At 42.8% G+C, this 20,734-nt stretch overlaps 1 protein-coding gene across 2 annotated transcripts in view; it reads right to left on the reverse strand.

Moving 5' to 3' along the window:
* Positions 1–20,734, reverse strand: part of LOC110489401 (CUB and sushi domain-containing protein 3) — a 650,169-nt gene that overhangs the window by 315,637 nt on the left and 313,798 nt on the right. For both annotated transcript variants that reach the window (XM_036971421.1, XM_036971422.1), the window contains exons 7-8: positions 10,408–10,485; positions 1,591–1,678 (exon numbers count right to left, since the gene is read on the reverse strand). In XM_036971421.1, coding sequence (XP_036827316.1) covers positions 1,591–1,678; positions 10,408–10,485 — 166 coding nt within the window. The remainder of the gene's footprint in view (positions 1–1,590; positions 1,679–10,407; positions 10,486–20,734) is intronic.

Below are 20,734 nucleotides of genomic sequence, written 5' to 3' on the forward strand. Positions count from 1 at the left end.
TCCAGAAACTATTCACCCTGTTCAGATGAACACAAACACGATCCAAACGGAAAAATTGCAATGATATGTATGATATTCTGAAATGGGCATGTTTCCCACTACACGTTACAGAGAAATAAGTCACAACATAAAAGGTATAAAGTCATTGTTTTCTTGTTGGCATCTCTTAACTCTATTCAAATAGAATACCTTCTCCACTGCCATCATCACAGTTAAAATCATCAGGGCCCGTATTTATAAAGAGTCTCCAAGTAGGAGTAGGACAGCAGTCTCTAGCACGGCATCTCAGTGCTAGAGGTGTCACTACAGACACTGGTTTGATTCCAGGCTGTATCACAACTGGAGTCCCATTGGGTGGCGCATTTGCCCAGCATCGTCCAGGTTAGGGTTTGGCGGGGTAGGCTGTCATTGTAAATAAGAATTTGTTCTTTACTGGTTTGCCTAGTTAAATAAAGGTAACCCTTTATACCCTAAGACACCTTATGATTACAGGCCCTGAGCTCAATATTTACCTAGGTTTTGCACACATTGAGCTGCTGCTGTCAACATTCCACAGTGAAGTGGTGTGTGTGTCATTGAATGAACACTTAAAGATGAGAGGAGAAGTGATTCCCATTCAGGTGGAGCGATACTAGAGGCTAGTGTCATATTCAGGTTGAACTGTATTACTGGTGTGTGTCACGCTCATGACACTGCACTCATAATGACACCAGAGTACCTTCCTTCTACAATCAATGTCCAGTGTCCTTCCACTGTCATTGACAGGCGATATGGCCCTCGGAGAATATTCATGTTAACAGCTGTAGGCTGTTTGTTTTAACTTCATCTGCTTTGTCTATACTGGGCATATAAATAACTCATAAATAATCAAATCAAATGTATTTATATAGCCCTTCGTACATCAGCTGATATCTCAAAGTGCTGTAAAGAAACCCAGCCTAAAACCCCAAACAGCAAGCAATGCAGGTGTAGAAGCACGGTGGCTAGGAAAAACTCCCTAGAAAGGCCAAAACCTAGGAAGAAACCTAGAGAGGAACCAGGCTATGAGGGGTGGACAGTCCTCTTCTGGCTGTGCCGCGTGGAGATTATAACAGAACATGGCCAAGATGTTCAAATGTTCATAAATGACCAACATGGTCAAATAATAATAGTCACAGTAGTTGTCGAAGGGTGCAGCAAGTCAGCACCTCAGTAAATGTAGTAAATAATATAGTATTTGTTTCTTTTTGTATTGTTCTTTATAGTTGTGGTGGGAAAAAAAACTTTGTCAGTATCAGTATGTTCTCCAACACATTGCAACGTGCAAGCCACATAGGAGGTGCCCAGGGTTGCAAAATTCCTGTAACCTTCCTAAAATTCCCTGGTTTTGCAGCAATCCCGAGAGGAGGAGATTTCCTGCTTATTCCCTTCTGATTCCAGGAATTTTCCACCCAGGAGTTCTGGGAAACCTGGGAATTTTGGGAAAGTTCCAGGAATTTTGCAACCCTAGAGGTGCCTTGCCACAGGCTTTGCAAATCCAGTGTCCTGTCTCTCCGGGACCAGTGGGTGCTATGTTAGTAAGGGTCCATTCTTCACCCCAAAATGACCTACCTAAAGTCGGAGCCCACCCTCTTGCCGTTCTCTGGTTCCCCCGGGTCAGGACAGGAGTTGGACGCCTGCTTGATGCCCCCCTCATTCACTGGACAGGGGAGATAAGAGCAGAGCATTATGATATATACAGGAGAGCAGTCGGAGCGGGCCAGAGAAAGAGGACAAGGCTCTCATGCTGGCCCTGTGCCTCTGTTCTTACACAATAGCCACCACACCAACACTCAGCATGTACAGGGTGTTAGGTGCACAGCAAGATGGGGGAGGAGATGGGACAGCTACCACACCAACACTCAGCATATACAGGGTGTTAGGTGCACAGCAAGATGGGGGAGGAGATGGAACAGCTACCACACCAACACTCAGCATGTACAGGGTGTTAGGTGCACAGCAAGATGGTGGAGGAGCAACAAGATCTCATAGTTTCCCTTTGAAATTCGACATATTATGGATGAATGTCTATTTTTGATGCATTCATTCTGCATGGCTACAGGGTTAAAACTGAAACAACACAAATGTTAACAGTTTAGGCATTCATTCTGAGAGGTTCAGTTTGGGGAAGGATGAAAAGGAAATAATAAAAAACTACGCACCATTAACATAATTTATCATCAATTATTCTCACGGCTTGCTAGAGCGTTGTGACCTGCGGTGGTGCAGTGGTATAAGCAGTAACCTCTTACCCTGAGCATCATCAGTTTGCGCCTAGTGTTGGGCAATCTATCGACCTTCTCACAACCTGATTGTGATTCATTTGGATCACTTTCCATCTGAGGCAGAGAGTGGCATGTCAGTTTTCATTTTCCCTGTGACTGAGCCTCACTCACACCATGGCCATTAATATTGTCCACAACACCATGGTCTGACTGGACGGAGGAGGGGAAGGAAGGGGAGGGGATAGGGGGGCTAGTGTCTACACCAAGCTAATTACAGACCAATGCTTTGGACCACATCTGACCATGCATCTCAATGTTTTAGAGGTGGTTATGGTGGTCAAAAGCCAGCTGCAGCAGCCCATTGTTCACTGTCTCAAAGACCTGTCTTTTCAGGAGAAAACAACAGATTTAAATGATTTAAATGCTTGTCAGGGACCAGACTTTAGTCCGGAGGGGTAGGAAGTATTTTGTAATATTTTTGAAATTCAGGTAAATATATAAACCACAGTCAAAATGAATTAGTATTTTGTGTGGCTAGCTAGGCACCTCTTTCGAAGAGACATGTGTACTTCCAACACAGTGCTAAAACTATGTTCATTTACATCTATTCCTTGCTCCCAAAATAGCTCTGTCGCGTAAAGACAAGCACACTCAGGTCTTGCCACATTTAGACTTCCTAACAGGAACCCAGTCTTCTATGCTGTTCTTCCAGCCGTTCTGTCTTCTCTATCTTCAACTGCACAGATGGTGTCCATTACTATTGATGTGTCATGTGGCACGACATCAACACTCAGCTGAGTGCTGTTTATCAAATCCACCAGTCCTAGCTCCATCTCTTGGTCTTGTTTACCGGCTGCCTAATGGAGGATGCCAGTACACAGGGTCAGATAGCAAATAGCTAGCTTGCATAATGCATAATTCTAGGCTGGCTGGATGGGGAATTAGATGACTGATGATCAGTGGCTGGGTGTACCACACAATGGCTAGCATCGCAAATGGTATTCTATTCCTACTTTTGATCGGAACCCTATGGGTCCTGGTCAAAAAGAGTGCATTACAATATGGTATAATTAGGGACGTACCCAATATCCAGATTCTTAATTCCTATTTAATTTCCGTTGGGTTTAGTTTGAGGAGCTGAAGTTGAAGACAGGAACCAATAGAACAGCATGCAGAGCGGAGGGAGCACACAAGTATTTAATAGAAGGAAGATCCATGAAACTTTAACATTTAGGTACTGCAATGAAATTGGCTGGAGCTCAGTGTCTTACACAATAATACTTTCTCAAAATCTCAGCGTGGGAGGAGTTAAAACATGTGTCTTTGGAAATACAGTAAGGTTTATCTTGAGAAATTGTGAAAAGGGTCTTATACACCATATATATATATATATATATATATATATATATATATATATATATATATAGTAGGCCAGATTGATAGTGGGGAAAGATAGAGAGAGATTGTGTTAAAGGGAAGTAGGCCAGATTGATACTGGAGAAAGATAGAGAGAGATTGTTAAAGAGCAGTAGGCCAGACTGATAGTGGGGAAAGATAGAGAGAGATTGTTTTAAAGAGCAGTAGGCCAGATTGATACTGGGGAAAGATAGAGAGAGATTATGTTAAAGAGCAGTAGGCCAGACTGATAGTGGGGAAAGATAGAGAGAGATTATGTTAAAGAGCAGTAGGCCAGACTGATAGTGGGGAAAGATAGAGAGAGATTGTTTTAAAGAGCAATAGGCCAGATTGATACTGGGGAAAGATAGAGAGAGATTGTTTTAAAGAGCAGTAGGCCAGATTGATACTGGGGAAAGATAGAGAGAGATTATGTTAAAGAGCAGTAGGCCAGACTGATACTGGGGAAAGATAGAGAGAGATTGTTTTAAAGAGCAATAGGCCAGATTGATACTGGGGAAAGATAGAGAGAGATTATGTTAAAGAGCAGTAGGCCAGACTGATAGTGGGGAAAGATAGAGAGAGATTGTTTTAAAGAGCAATAGGCCAGATTGATACTGGGGAAAGATAGAGAGAGATTGTTTTAAAGAGCAATAGGCCAGATTGATACTGGGGAAAGATAGAGAGAGATTATGTTAAAGAGCAGTAGGCCAGACTGATACTGGGGAAAGATAGAGAGAGATTATGTTAAAGAGCAGTAGGCCAGACTGATAGTGGGGAAAGATAGAGAGAGATTATGTTAAAGGGGTAGTAGCCATATTCAAACTTATGTACCGACACTGTAGACATGTGTTCCGGAGGCTAACACATTACTGCTAGACCAACCAGGCTACAAAATAAGTTTATATTTTACATAGTATATCTCCTTGTGACCAGCAAAACAACAGACAGCAGATAAGAAAAAATGAATGGTGAAATGTAGGAATATGCAATGAGCCACACAGAACAAGAACGAAAACAATTCAAAGTATTTGATAGAATATGCATCACAGGAAAACAATGTTTCTCCCTGCTGAATGAGCTTTACTGGCTTTACTGGCTTTCTGAAGTAGAATATGCTAAGAAGGGACATTATGCATTTTTTCCTTCGTGTGTAGGCGTATTGGATACTTGTATGTGAGTTCAAAAGGTGTATGTATGTTTGTGGATAGGGCTGCTAATTAGATCTGTTGTATGTACTGTAGGCCTATATTCTTTGTTGCTTTGTTGAGAGTAGTTTGACCGTTGGATATATCTCTCAGGAGCCACCTGGCGTAGTGTAGGCTACATAGTGTGATGCACAGAGAATGGCAAAGGCCTGAACGACTAATTGACTAAGAAACACTGCGGGAATTCTTGAGCATATATGTCTTCATGAACCAGGACATTAAATCATGAGACAAGGGCCTAATGTATATGCATTAGCTATAAATGTTCAGAAGGAACACATTTACTTCTTAATGATTAGTGTAAATACTGTTTGACCTTTGATGACTATGTAACCTCTGTAAATGACAGCTGCAAACTTTGTACTGGTGTCTTATCTAATATACAATCTATAATCCTTTATAGAGTATAGTTAGAGCAGACTGGGTCGTTCACTGTTTCTTACTTTGACAGTGCTTTAAGAGAGGCCCCAGTGCCTACTTCAGGTATGTACCATGGCCATTCGTGTCGCTTCCGACTGCTGAGTAAATGTCAGATATCTAAAATGGATGAACATAAAAACAAATCAGCATGAAGCAGACCTGCTGATGGGATAATGGGGAAAACAAACAGAACCGCTAGAACGACTATCATTATACGAGAACATTTTAGGAACTATAGACACTAAAATAAAAGCGTTTTTTGAATACAGTACCAGTCAAGTATGGACACACCAACTCATTCCAGTGTGCAAAGCTGTCATCAAGGCAAAGGGTGGCTACTTTGAAGAATCTCAAATATAAAATACATTTGGATTTGTTTAACACTTTCTTGGTTACTACATGATTCCATAAGTGTTATTTCATAGTTTTGATGTCTTCACTATTATTCTACAATGTTGAAAATAGTAAAAGCAAAGAAAAACCCTTGAAAGAGTAGGTGTGTCCACTGTTGACCGCTACTGTAGAAATGTAGATGGATTCCACAAATACACATAAACAGTGAACACACGCACACCCACCCACCCACCCACCCACCCACACACACACACACACACACACACACACACACACACACACACACACACACACACACACAAACAAAGCCAGCAAAATGCCGCCTTATTTTGGCTTTTCCGCAGCTACTTTACTTTGCCCTAAAATGTTCTCCTTTCAAACCGGCAGCAGCAGCAGCAGCATGTCAGTGCGCTTGACAGCTGAGAGGAGGATATGTTTACACTGCTGCCTCCCTCTAGGTCAGTAAGCTGCTGGAGAAATCCCAAAATACTCCCTGAAAGTAGCAGTCAGTGTCAAACTAACATAGCAGGCGTAAAATAATATGCCTGAGCGGAGTCCCCACATCCGTTTTTCAGCGGAAAAGGAAGCTAAGTTGAATTAGTCGTATCCCTGAAATCCGGATACATCTGGTTGTTGGCAACTCAGCTAAGGGTGGTGTCAGCCAAGAAACAACCCCCAAAAACACTCACTACACATAGAATAAGTCTAAATACATCTGCCTTTAAAAATAATGATGGTGAGAAATGGTTCCCCTTTGGGGATGACTGTGGATTGCTGTGATTGTTGATTGTTGCATTCTGGTGCTTTATTGTCCAACTGAGCAATACATTATCAATGTTCTGTATGTATATTTCATACCGCCATCAGTCATACATAAAATGAGTACTCTGGGATTTGAAAAAAACAACGAAGCAGTCAGCCCACCCCCTTTTTTGGAAAATCATTAATTTCAAAGTTCAAAAGATGTAACAATCCCAGATTGCCCTTTAGTTTTGTATTTTATTTTGTAGAGTAAAGGAGAGCAGGATCCTCTATCTATGGCTGTCAGTGTTTCTTAATGTTATGTCTATCAATGTTATGTTTCTTGTCGTATGAGCGCATCACAACATGGCCTAAAGAAAACAGCAATGATTTAAAAATGCCAGGAGAATAGTTCTAGGGTCTCATGTATGATGGATGAGGCATGGCACAAGGCAAAGAGAGGAAAGACAGATTTTCTGTTCAGTTGATTACAGAGGGTCATTCAAGACTCTTCTACCCTCAGTGCGTCTCAAATTGCACCCTATTCCCCATATGGTGCACTACCTTTGACCAGAGCTGGCCCTAGGTCAATAGCAGTGTCCTATATAGGGAATAGGGTGCCATTTTGGACACAACCACTCTCTGTATAAGCTTCAGTGCTGGGACGCCAGCTCCCTGTTTTCACCATCCGTCACTTTGGAAAGCAGTTCTAAAACGACAGGCTTCGCCACATGAAATTTCGGCACACTCCATCGAGTCCCTCCCTTCACCACCAGGACAATTTGTCAGCTATGTTTAGAGAAGTTGCCTCTTATTCCCGCAGAGATGTCCAGCGAAGTGTGAAACCCAAGAGGGTTTGAACCTCAGTACCATACTTAGACAGGCTGGCAGTGAGTAGTCAGTCAAACACACACACCCACACACACACACACACACACACATACACACACACACACACACAACCAACTCACCTGTTACACCAGTTGCAGTCCTGTCACAGGTTTCAATGTACAGTCACTCATTTATCATTCACACAAAGACAGACCTCAGAAAGCTGTGTACAACATGGACAAACCATGCAGAAAGACTCCCCAGGGTCCAGTTCTCATCACATTGCCTGGTTTATTGATGATTGGATTTGGAGTGAGTAGGAGTCTTTCTCCCGTCAAGTGGAAGGAAGCCATGTGTCTTGTCATGCCCTTGATTAACAATGTAGTTGCTTTTCAAGTTATTCCAGAGTACTTCTAGGAAGCCGTATATACTGTAGTATGCAGTGGAGGGCCTACAACTTTGCTGGGGGGGCATTCGGCCAAATGGGCCATTGTAGTCTTGCTAACTGGGTATAAGAACACTTATTCAGTTCACACATTAGTATGTTTATGCACTACAGTCTTTATTGTTTCTGTTGACTTTCTCTGTGTATAATATTGATGTAAATGAAAGATAAGTAGCTTTCGAAGAACAGTGTTTTGTTCTTTGGGGCTTTTTCAGTTTCGTCATATTTGTATAAATGCATTAATACAGCAAAGCATGTCTCTGTGAATACATTTAACTGATTGCTCTAATGTGGATTTAATAACATGCAATATGGCACGGCCCAAACACAGCAAACAAACACGCAGCGATGACATGCACACATGCCGAAGAGGACACCGAGGACTATGGGAATCCTGGTTATTTTCTTCTTCTTCTATTTCATACAAAATTGTCCCTGAATATGAGTGAAAATCCAAATGGGTGTCGAAAAGGCTGCATTGCTCAAAAGCACTGTTTTGACAGGAGCTTTTTCGCAATAGACCTAACATTAAATATGACCGATCACTTTCGTTGCAGACCCTTTATAAAATCATGAAAATGAAAATATGATGTTGTGCAGGAATACATTGCTTTTACTTTGAGCGAGGCACTTAACCCTAACTGCTCCTATAAGGCGCTCTGCATTACACATAGAGTTAGTTGAACATGTTGTCTTTTGAGACTTTGCACAGTATTAGTGGTGCAAGCTCTTCAAGTAGACAAAAACAAATCTTTCCATTCGTGAAGTGCCTTTGTTCAGTGTAGATGGACAAATCAGTATGCTAAAAAATGTGGACAACATTAATTGCATGGACAGTGTCAAGTACACAGACTGAACAAAACGGTTTCAGGTAAACAAAATGCTTCATAAGAATAGAATGAAACATTCATTAATGCACTCATAAAACATCAAATCAAGAGCATTCCATATTTTTGCTAACATCGGAATGCCCTTGAACATACCTAGCTCATCATGACAGATAACCATTCCCCAAGACACATCGGTCAAAAACACGAGTGTCACTGTGTCACACCTACTCCTGCTCCACCGCTCCAGCGTTCGACGTCGCTGGCCTACCAACCACCGGTCCTGGCAACCATCATTACGTACACCTGCTCCCAATCGTTACACACACTTGGACCTCATCATCACCTTGATTACTCTCCCTTTATTTAGCCCTCAGTAGCCTCAGCAATCAGGCAGTATTGGTTTTGTTCACGTTCAGTATGCTTCTCCTGTTTTGTTCATCTGCCTTATTCTTATCATTAAACTTACCTTCTGCACCTGCTTCCTGACTCCCAGCATAATGCGTTGTACACCGACTAGATTTTTGTTGTTATCTAGGTCTTTAATTAAAAACCCTGTGGCCGTCAATAATTTGTACTTTGTTCATCAGGATTCCATCAATTTAAGATGCTTCCCAAGTCAGAGGTTTTTCTTTTTTTCCCTCCCAGAGTTGGCCCGCGGATTCGATAATAAGGGAAATTGCATCGACTACCCACTTTGAGGAGTGGAATGCATCCCTAATATCAGATCATTCAAATCAATATTGCATATGCTACACCTTGGAACAGGCTTTAAGCGATATCGACTCACACACGTGCACTGTAGCACAGGACGGCCAGAGCTCAAGAGTGCATTATTCACCAGAACACTATTAACATTCATTAATTTATAATTTATCTTCCTATCCACACAAACACATATAGCTAACTTGACACAAGCGTTTCTGTTTATTAACTCTGTCGTCTTTGACACATGTATGACTTGGTAGTACCACAGCTGAGCTTTGGGTTCATTGTGAGGTCATGGCACGTTAATATAGTGATATACCATGCTACAGTTGGATTATACTGTAACACAGATGGTCACGACAAAACTACTCAATTATTTGAAACCTAGGATACTGCTGAGGGTACTTATCGTTTAATACAGAGAACGTCCTTGTAATACAGCCAATGCCCTCGTAATACAATTGATACACCAACAATATGTGTGATTCACACAGAGTTATAAATAATCTGAGCTTGCTTGATTAATTTTGCACATCTTTCTTAATTAATTCAGCCTAAGGGTCTGCAAATGAAAATTAGGAACAGTGGCTTCACCTGGCTAGTTAGCCATTGTGACCTAATCAGCAAACAGAATGTGTGTTATTGTTTTTGGAATATCTTCTTGACGGCATGAAGCAAATCATTTGGGTTTTGGATGGTGGTGTAACTCCAGGATTGCACATCAACTCAGTGGCCTTGTGGTTAATGTACATCCTGAGATTAGGAGGTTGTGGGTTTGATCCATATTTGAGTCATACCAAAAATGGGGCCAGATGCCTCTTTTCTTGAGTCATATAAAAAATGAGGCCAGATGCCTCTCTTCTTGGCACTCAGCATTAAGGAGATGGATTTGGGATAAGGCCCTGCGATAGACTAGTATCCTGTCCAGGGGGTGTACTCTCTCCTGCCGGATTAGCTGTTCTGGCTCGGGCAAGGCAACCTTCATCCTTCAGGATTGCACAGTGCACATATGCCTTATCATTATTGATGCTGCACAAGACCAATGGTTATTGATTCAAGGCATGATGGGTGGGCTGGGGGACTGATCGTGCATTCAACAGGTTATGATGTCCAAACAAAGCAATGACCAAATTATTGAAAACATGAAACACATCGACAAACAAACATGCACAAGCACACACGGGAAAACAGAAATCACAGATTTACCATAACAGAGTAACAAAGGGTAGACTCACAGATAGAAAACTTGTTGCTGTTGTCTTTTCCTGGGAATAATTTTACTCCTCTAGATTTAAAGTCTACAGACCTTTTCACTAGTTAAAGGGAAAACAAAAACATGAAATCAGGTAAAACAGGTTCCAAATAAACTGATCAGTATTGAAAACCAAGAAACCCATCCTCCAAGCTTATGAAGAAGAGCATAAATCATAGCAGCAGCAGGTAACAACAAAGAATAATGTACAGAAATAAAATAGGCAAGCTAAAATGAAAAGATAAAAAGAAGAGGAGGAGAAAGATATTCATATATAAGTAGCCTACAGGGCTTCTGTTCATTTTTCAACCTTGAAATGATTGGGGGGGGGGGGGGGGGGGGGGGGGGGGGGGGGGTTTGTAGGATGGCAGACCAGACCAGGGTAGAGTAGAGCAGCCAATATGGATCAGCCTTTAGCCACAATCCTCAGAGGAGTCTTCAGGGCAGAGGAGGCTGTCAAGGTTTTGTTTTGCAACCGAATGGCCGATTTGTTATGCCGCAGAATGGCACGTTGGGACATAACAGTGCAGACGTCCGCTCACATACACACACACTCGCTCGCACATACACATACACACACGTACATACACACACACTCGCTCTCACATACACATACACACACGTACATTCACACACACTCGCTCGCACATACACATACACACACGTACATACACACACACTCGCTCGCACATACACATACACACACCTACATACACACACACACTCGCTCGCACATACATATACACACACGTACATACACACACACTCGCTCGCACATACACATACACACACGTACATACACACACACACTCGCTCACACATACACATACACACACCTACATACACACACACTCACGCGCACATACACATACACACACACTCGCGCGCACATACACATACACACACGTACATACACACACACTCACGCGCACATACACATACACACACGTACATACACACATACTCACACGTACATACACATACACACACGTACATACACACATACTCGCACGTACATACACATACACACACGTACATACACACATACTCACACATACATACACACACACTGCCCCTGAGCAAAATAGGGATTTTCAGGTGTTGTGCTGGAGGCTTTCATCACTATTTCAGCTCATTTGAACAGAAGCCCTGTGAGGAATGACAAGTGTAATAATAATAATAATAATAACAACAGGATCACATTCAACATGTGTAAAAACATCATGATAAATGTTTTCTTTTCTGTTTTCCAAAACAGTATGCGTTCAAAAAACCCAAACGTCTATCATTACGTAATTAACACTTTTGTTAAAAAATACCCATGGATTCACTGTCAGATATAACATGGGATGATGAAGGATTATATTAGGATATGGAAAATAGGTGGGATAAGAAGCATGTAGCATTGTGTGAGGCTGTGGAGGTGCTCTCTCTCTCTCTCTCTCTCTCTCTCTCTCTCTCTCTCATGGTTCCGTAGTTCAGGGCAACCCTCACAGCCTCACACATTTAACACAGAAAGGTACACTAGCACATTGACATTGGCTTCACTGATTCAGCTTGTCTGTAAAAAAATATGAGAATCTTTTTTTTAAATATAGAGCTAAGTCATTCTTAACATCTTGATCCAAAGATGAAGTCTGGGGTGAAACTCATTATGATATGTCGATACATGTTTCACTGAATGACAGAATGAGAGGTGCAACGGTTTTTGACAACTGCCAGTTGTCCTTCAGAATATTGACATAGAGATGGCTGAGATCAAAAAGGTTTGCCCACCCTTACACGCAGGCTAGAATTTTTCTTCATGAATCTTGTTCTGGAGGCAGCTCTGAGTAGTCACTAGCTGGAACAGCCACAAAGTCATAAAAGTAATTCAACTTAACCCTAACCTTAACCACACTGCTAACCCTAATGCCTAACACTAACATTCAATTAAGACCAAAAAGCTCATTTTTACAATATACCCATTTGACTTTGCAGCTGGTCCACCATGTGGAATCGCTCAGTTCTGCCTCAAGGACAAGACTCATCCCAATACACGTTAACCTGTCCCTTATAAGGGGAAAGATTGCATTAAAAACATAATCTTAGAGTTTCAGACATCAAAGGTTGTGTAATTCCGATTATGAACAGACCAACTTGTAAGGAAAAAGTGTTCAACGTCTAGATTTGATTTGCATTTCAACGTGAATTAAACTGTGACCATGTCATTGGATATAGGTAAAAAGTTGGGTGAAAAAAATAAGAAATTCCCTTACGTTTTTAAAAATATTCCAATCAGTTTTCCACACAGATTTATACTTTTCAACCAGTTTTTGACCAATGGGCGGCTACTGTACAGTATGCTTCAAAGCTTCTGCAGACCTGTGGTTTCCTGTTACTACTTGCTTAGATGTTATATTTTCACTTGAAATTCTTCAAAAAGTCAAAAGTCCCCAATAGTACCTCATGTCAGCAACAGTGTGTACAGCTGAGAATAACAGAAAATCATTCAAGCTGTTATTATATTCCGTTAGAGTGGACAGTACCTCTTCCGTACAGGCAGTGCCCAACATGAATAATGGCACAGATGACGAACTCTTTTAATAATGACATGTAATCGACTTACTTAATTATAGTTCATCTGTGAGGGATCTGCCTCTTAATTTACGGGTGACACTTCGATGGTCACCGATGAGCACCACTTGAGCAGCATCATTTGCCATGCCTTAATGTCCTTTCTTGGGATCTGGTTAATTTGCTTTGCGATAAATCAGCCCACGAGTTTCTTTGTGCTGATACAGTATGTAAACTATTTAAGGCTGTGTTTACACAGGCAGCCCAAATTCTGATAATTTTTTCCACTAATTGGTCTTTTGACCAATCACATCAGATCTTTTCACATCAGATATTTTTCAGAACTGATCTGATTAGGTAAAAGACCAATTCAAACGCAGCCTTAAAGACCCAAGGCATTCCTCATGCACTATGTAGGATTGACAAATGGCACCTTCAGTCTGAGCTCTTATTAAACCAAACCTGAATGGTTTATTATTCCCATTTTATAGCCCTCTGGTCAGCATTCTTTCATTAATAAATAAAGCCAAAATTATACATTGATTCCCATGCTGTGCCAAAAGAAGCTAAAATTAGTCAATTTAAAATGGATTTGCGTTTCTTGCCCTATGCCGACTCGCACAGGTTGCCTATTGGTTGATATCTGCTGTTCAGTCGTGACATTTCGTCATTCGTAGAATGACTAAGAAAGGATATGTACGAAGAGGAAGGCAACCATCTCTTATCAAAACATGTCTTTCTAATTTAGTAAATCAAAATGCAGTTTGACTCCAAGACAATGGTTACCTACCAAATCACAGAGCAGTGGTTCCCAACCTTTTTCATTTACCGTAACACCAACTGAATTTTTCTCTGCCAGGAGTACCCCTGAAGTACCCCCTCATGTGCATTCTAGCAGTAAGCCTATGAGTCTTCTCAAGTACTCCCTGTGGATAGGCCAAGTACCTCTAGGGGTCCTAGTACCCCTGGTTGGGAACCACTGTCATAGAGCATACATTTAACCATGTGTTTGAGGAATCTATTTTCCACTTGTTTTGTGCTGTTTTGACTTTATTGGGGATTTAAAAGAATGGAAATGAAAAGCAGTCTGTACTATACTGCACTATAATCTTGCGGCCGGTACTACACTATAACTGGGTGAGACAGAAATATATACAGAGAATTCTGCTATAGCCTGGCAACCGAGGATTCAATATCTCATTCTACCTTGCCTAAAGGCCACAGGTTAAAGGGCCAATAAAACCACGTTAGTGTTGTAGGAACATAACTGAACTAGAGTAGTGAGAGGAGGTGGGTTAAAATAACATAATTGAACTAGGGTAGTGAGGGGAGGTGGTTTAAAGGTGTAAGGGCCAGGTAAGGCCTTGAGACAAACCAAATGGTATGTCCAATCTGTCCAGTCAAAACGTACAATGTCATTACATTGGTGTGGTCGTCTATAAAATACATCCTCTGGACACTAGACACACATTCCACCATGTCTAATTGGCTAGCCGTTAGAAAACCCTGCACTGTAAAAAGGTTAAAGAAATAGGACTTGTCGTAAACTACAACTAGTATTGAGGAGAAAATGGTAGCACTTGGAGCATGGAGTTAAGTGGACAAATCAAGTTCAAGTTGAAATTGGTGCCCGATAACAACTTAAAGAAGCTCTGATCATTCTCTCATAGCCTCTAGCTTATGGGGGCAGTGATATACTTTATTGGGATAAAGGAGCTATAGAACCTTATATAGAAAATGTATTGTTCTGATTTATTACTTCCAAGATTGGTGCAAAATTATGTTTATTTATGCAGTTTCAGTTCTGCTAACTTCAGCAATCTAGCAATTTCCCCATGCACATTGTAACTCAAATGTCAAAATGAAATCCCCAGAGACACTACAAAACCCCCTGACAAACTGTTGACATCTTTGACAACACAATAAAAATGTGACCTGACAACATATCCCAATTAAAGAGCCAGTGCAGTCAAAAACGTGATTTCCTTGTGTTTTATAGATATTTCCACACTATGAGGTTGGAATAATACTTTGAAATTGTGTAAATGAGGATAATGCCCTTTTAGTGTAAGAGCTGTTTGAAAAAAACAACTGTAATTTCAGCCTGTTTTTGTGGGAAGAAGTTTTGGCCTTCCTTGGTGACGCCACCATGCAGTGAATTAATTAATAAGAATTAGCCAATAAGAAAGAGAGTTCCAAACCTCTCTGCCAAAAACAGCTAATTTTCCCTTCCCCACTCAAACCACTCCCAGACAGTCCTAGCAAAATTATTTTTGGAGAAATTGCTCTTTGCTAAGAAGCTATTTTTGTTTCTTTTGGACAATTTTAATTGAAAACAATAAATTATGGTACATAATCTTTACACATCAATTATTTGATATTGAGATAAAAATGGCTGCATTGGATCTTTAGTTTTTCATTCTATATGACATACTATGTTTGGCTCAAGTGCTGGTCAGGGGATTTAATCGGCAAAGTGCATGGGGCTGAAATTAATAGCTAAGTTTTATCTTTCATTTATGTCATAGTAACTAAATCTTGCTAAGCATCTGAGATGGGCACTCACACTACATGGCCAAGAGTATGTGGACACACCTTCAAATGAGTGGATTTGGCTATTTCAGCCACACCCGTTGCTGACAGGTGTATAAAATCGAGCACACAGCCATGCAATCTTCATAGACAAACATTGGCAGTAGAATGGCCCGTACTGAAGAGCTCAGTGACTTTCAATGTGGCACCGTCATAGGAAGCCACCTTTCCAACAAGTCTGTTCGTCAAATCTCTGCCCTGCTAGACCTGCCTCGGTCAACTGTAAATTATGTTATTGGGAAGTGGAAACGTCTAGGAGTAACAACAGCTCAGCCGCAAAGTGGTAGGGCACACAGGCGCACAGAACGGGACGTAGCTCGTAAAAAATGTCTCTACTCAGTTGCAACACTAACTTCCGAGTTCCAAACTGCCTCCGGAAGCAATGTCAGCCCAAAAACTGTTGGTCGGGAGCTTCATGAAATGGGTTTCCATGGCCGAGCAATGCCGAGCGTCGGTTGAAGTGGTGTAAAGCTTGTCGCCATTGGACTCTGGAGCAATGGAAACGTATTCTCTGGAGTGATGAATCACACTTCACCATCTGGCAGTCTGTCAGACAAATCTGGATTTGGCGGAGGCTGGGAGAACGCTACCTGCCCGAATGCATATTGCAAACTGTAAAGTTTGGTGGAGGAGGATTAATGGTCTGGGGCTGTTTTTGATGGTTCGGGCTAGGCCCCTTAGTTCCAGTGAAGGGAAATCTTAACGCTACAACATAGAATAACATTATTTCGCCATGATTCTGTGCTTCCAACTTTGTGGCAACAGTGCCAATGCTCCCATGCAAAGAATGAGGGCCATACAAAAATTGTTTCGAAATCGGTGTGGAAGAACTAGACTGGACTGGCCTGCACAGAACCCTGACCTCAACCCCATCGGGCACCTTTGGGATGAATTAAACGCCGGCTACGAGCCAGGCCTAATCGCCCAACATCAGTGCCTGACCTCACTAATGATCTTGTGGCTGAATGTAAGCAAGTCCCCGCAGTAATGTTCCAACATCTAGAGGAAAGCTTTCCCCCGAAGAGAGGAGGCTGTTAAAGCAGCAAAGGGGGACCAACTCTATAGTAATGACCATGATTTTGGAATGAGAGGTTTGATGAGCAGGTGTCCACATTCTTTTGGCCATGCAGTGTATCTTGAAAGCGATAGCCATTAGATATTTTGGGGCACTATTAGAGTGCCACTTTTCCTAAATGTCTTGTCCGGGAGGGCAGGGAAGCAGATATGCAACATTTGGGTGAAATTAAGACCTGATTGTATACTGAATCATGCAAAGAGTCTAAGGAGTTTAATTCTAGGGTGAATTATTGGATTGAATACTATCATTGAGCCCCATCTGGACGTTAGTGGGCAGCAAGGCTTGAAACCATTTCAGTTTCTAATTTCTACACTTGCTTCTTATTTTTGCAGACATTGTCAGGATCGTTCAAACTGAAGGATCTCGGCCATGAAAGGCCAAATGTAACACATATGCATCACAGTGTAAGATTCCATGATACTTCTGTCATACATTTTTTTGTCACAAAGTCACACCTGTAGTGTTATCAACAACTGAAAAACAAATGTGAGGATGATCTTTGAGACGACAACGTTCAACACTAAATTGTATTCTTATCTCCTCAGCGCCAGTCCTGGGGCATCTTATCCCCTCGTCCATCATGTCAAGGATAGATTACTGTAATTGTCCTCTGTCTGGCGTGTCAGATTATTCACTGGGCTAGAATCAGGCTAAGAGGTATTTGCAGGGTCGTTTGTTATCAGGGGGATGAAGGAAAAGACAATGTGATGATCATATTTCACCTCCCTGCTTAATTAACCTTTGCTGCTTCACTCAGTCAGTGAGTGGATCGGAGTGGGAGCGGCCTCGCTGCCTGGCACCCATAACCCTTGTGTGAACCATCACTGATGACAGATTGGATACACATGGTGCAGACCACCCTAACTGATGGTCCCCTGTGTCCAACACGAGTAGGACAGAGATTGCATCGACACTAAATCGTTTCAGTAGTTGTACAATTGGTACAATAACCGCATATGTGTTAAATTGTAAACGTATCTTACAAGTTCATGTGGATTAATAGAACACAAACATTTTGGTAATAATACATTAAGATGTGAAAAAACAAAATAAATATTGGTTAATTGCACAAAGGTAAAGCCAAGCTAGAAATATAATATAGTAAATAAAACAACAAAATAATTTGAGATGTAAGACACCTCACGGCTGTATCACAACCGGCAGTGATTGGAAGTCCCATAGCGTGGCGCACAATTGGCCCTGCTGTCATGACTCCTACCGAAGGTGCCTCCCCTTCCTGTTCGGGTGGCGCTCGGCGGTCGTCGTCACCGGCCTACTAGCTGCCACTGATCTCTTTTCCCCTTTCTGTTTATTGGTTTCACCTGTTTTGTGTGTAGGCTGATTAGTCGGGCTATGTTAGCCAGTAGGCCCGTCTGCTCTTTGTACAGGATTGTTTTGTGTGTAGGCTGATTAGTCGGGCTATGTTAGCCAGCAGGCCCTCCTGCTCTTTGTACAGGATTGTTTTGTGTGTAGGCTGATTAGTCGGGCTATGTTAGCCAGTAGGCCCGCCTGCTCTTTGTACAGGATTGTTTTGTGTGTAGGCTGATTAGTCGGGCTATGTTAGCCAGTAGGCCCACCTGCTCTTTGTACAGGATTGTTTTGTGTGTAGGCTGATTAGTCAGGCTATGTTAGCCAGCAGGCCCGTCTGCTCTTTGTACAGGATTTTTTTGTGTGTAGGCTGATTAGTCAGGCTATGTTAGCCAGTAGGCCCGCCTGCTCTTTGTACAGGATTGTTTTGTGTGTAGGCTGATTAGTCAGGCTATGTTAGCCAGTAGGCCCGCCTGCTCTTTGTACAGGATTGTTTTGTGTGTAGGCTGATTAGTCGGGCTATGTTAGCCAGTAGGCCCGCCTGCTCTTTGTACAGGATTGTTTTGTGTGTAGGCTGATTAGTCGGGCTATGTTAGCCAGCAGGCCCGCCTGCTCTTTGTACAGGATTGTTTTGTGTGTAGGCTGATTAGTCGGGCTATGTTAGCCAGCAGGCCCGCCTGCTCTTTGTACAGGATTGTTTTGTGTGTAGGCTGATTAGTCAGGCTATGTTAGCCAGTAGGCCAGCCTGCTCTTTGTACAGGATTGTTTTGTGTGTAGGCTGATTAGTCGGGCTATGTTAGCCAGCAGGCCCGTCTGCTCTTTGTACAGGATTGTTTTGTGTGTAGGCTGATTAGTCAGGCTATGTTAGCCAGTAGGCCCGCCTGCTCTTTGTACAGGATTGTTTTGTGTGTAGGCTGATTAGTCAGGCTATGTTAGCCAGCAGGCCCGTCTGCTCTTTGTACAGGATTGTTTTGTGTGTAGGCTGATTAGTCAGGCTATGTTAGCCAGCAGGCCCGCCTGCTCTTTGTACAGGATTGTTTTGTGTGTAGGCTGATTAGTCGGGCTATGTTAGCCAGCAGGCCCGCCTGCTCTTTGTACAGGATTGTTTTGTGTGTAGGCTGATTAGTCGGGCTATGTTAGCCAGCAGGCCCTCCTGCTCTTTGTACAGGATTGTTTTGTGTGTAGGCTGATTAGTCAGGCTATGTTAGCCAGTAGGCCCGCCTGCTCTTTGTACAGGATTGTTTTGTGTGTAGGCTGATTAGTCAGGCTATGTTAGCCAGCAGGCCCTCCTGCTCTTTGTACAGGATTGTTTTGTGTGTAGGCTGATTAGTCGGGCTATGTTAGCCAGTAGGCCCGCCTGCTCTTTGTACAGGATTGTTTTGTGTGTAGGCTGATTAGTCGGGCTATGTTAGCCAGCAGGCCCGCCTGCTCTTTGTACAGGATTGTTTTGTGTGTAGGCTGATTAGTCGGGCTATGTTAGCCAGCAGGCCCGCCTGCTCTTTGTACAGGATTGTTTTGTGTGTAGGCTGATTAGTCGGGCTATGTTAGCCAGCAGGCCCGCCTGCTCTTTGTACAGGATTGTTTTGTGTGTAGGCTGATTAGTCGGGCTATGTTAGCCAGTAGGCCCGCCTGCTCTTTGTACAGGATTGTGTTGTGTGCAGGCTGATTAGTCGGGCTATGTTAGCCAGCAGGCCCGCCTGCTCTTTGTACAGGATTGTTTTGTGTGTAGGCTGATTAGTCGGGCTATGTTAGCCAGTAGGCCCGCCTGCTCTTTGTACAGGATTGTGTTGTGTGTAGGCTGATTAGTCGGGCTATGTTAGCCAGCAGGCCCGCCTGCTCTTTGTACAGGATTGTTTTGTGTGTAGGCTGATTAGTCGGGCTATGTTAGCCAGCAGGCCCGCCTGCTCTTTGTACAGGATTGTTTTGTGTGTAGGCTGATTAGTCGGGCTATGTTAGCCAGCAGGCCCGCCTGCTCTTTGTACAGGATTGTTTTGTGTGTAGGCTGATTAGTCGGGCTATGTTAGCCAGTAGGCCCGTCTGCTCTTTGTACAGGATTGTTTTGTGTGTAGGCTGATTAGTCGGGCTATGTTAGCCAGCAGGCCCGCCTGCTCTTTGTACAGGATTGTTTTGTGTGTAGGCTGATTAGTCGGGCTATGTTAGCCAGCAGGCCCGCCTGCTCTTTGTACAGGATTGTTTTGTGTGTAGGCTGATTAGTCGGGCTATGTTAGCCAGCAGGCCCGCCTGCTCTTTGTACAGGATTGTTTTGTGTGTAGGCTGATTAGTCGGGCTATGTTAGCCAGTAGGCCCGTCTGCTCTTTGTACAGGATTGTTTTGTGTGTAGGCTGATTAGTCGGGCTATGTTAGCCAGTAGGCCCGTCTGCTCTTTGTACAGGATTGTTTTGTGTGTAGGCTGATTAGTCGGGCTATGTTAGCCAGTAGGCCCGCCTGCTCTTTGTACAGGATTGTTTTGTGTGTAGGCTGATTAGTCGGGCTATGTTAGCCAGCAGGCCCGCCTGCTCTTTGTACAGGATTGTTTTGTGTGTAGGCTGATTAGTCGGGCTATGTTAGCCAGCAGGCCCGCCTGCTCTTTGTACAGGATTGTTTTGTGTGTAGGCTGATTAGTCGGGCTATGTTAGCCAGTAGGCCCGCCTGCTCTTTGTACAGGGTTGTTTTGTGTGTAGGCTGATTAGTCGGGCTATGTTAGCCAGCAGGCCCGCCTGCTCTTTGTACAGGATTGTTTTGTGTGTAGGCAGATTAGTCGGGCTATGTTAGCCAG

This window comes from Oncorhynchus mykiss, chromosome 32 (genome assembly GCF_013265735.2).
Source record: "Oncorhynchus mykiss isolate Arlee chromosome 32, USDA_OmykA_1.1, whole genome shotgun sequence".
Taxonomy (NCBI): domain Eukaryota; kingdom Metazoa; phylum Chordata; class Actinopteri; order Salmoniformes; family Salmonidae; genus Oncorhynchus; species Oncorhynchus mykiss.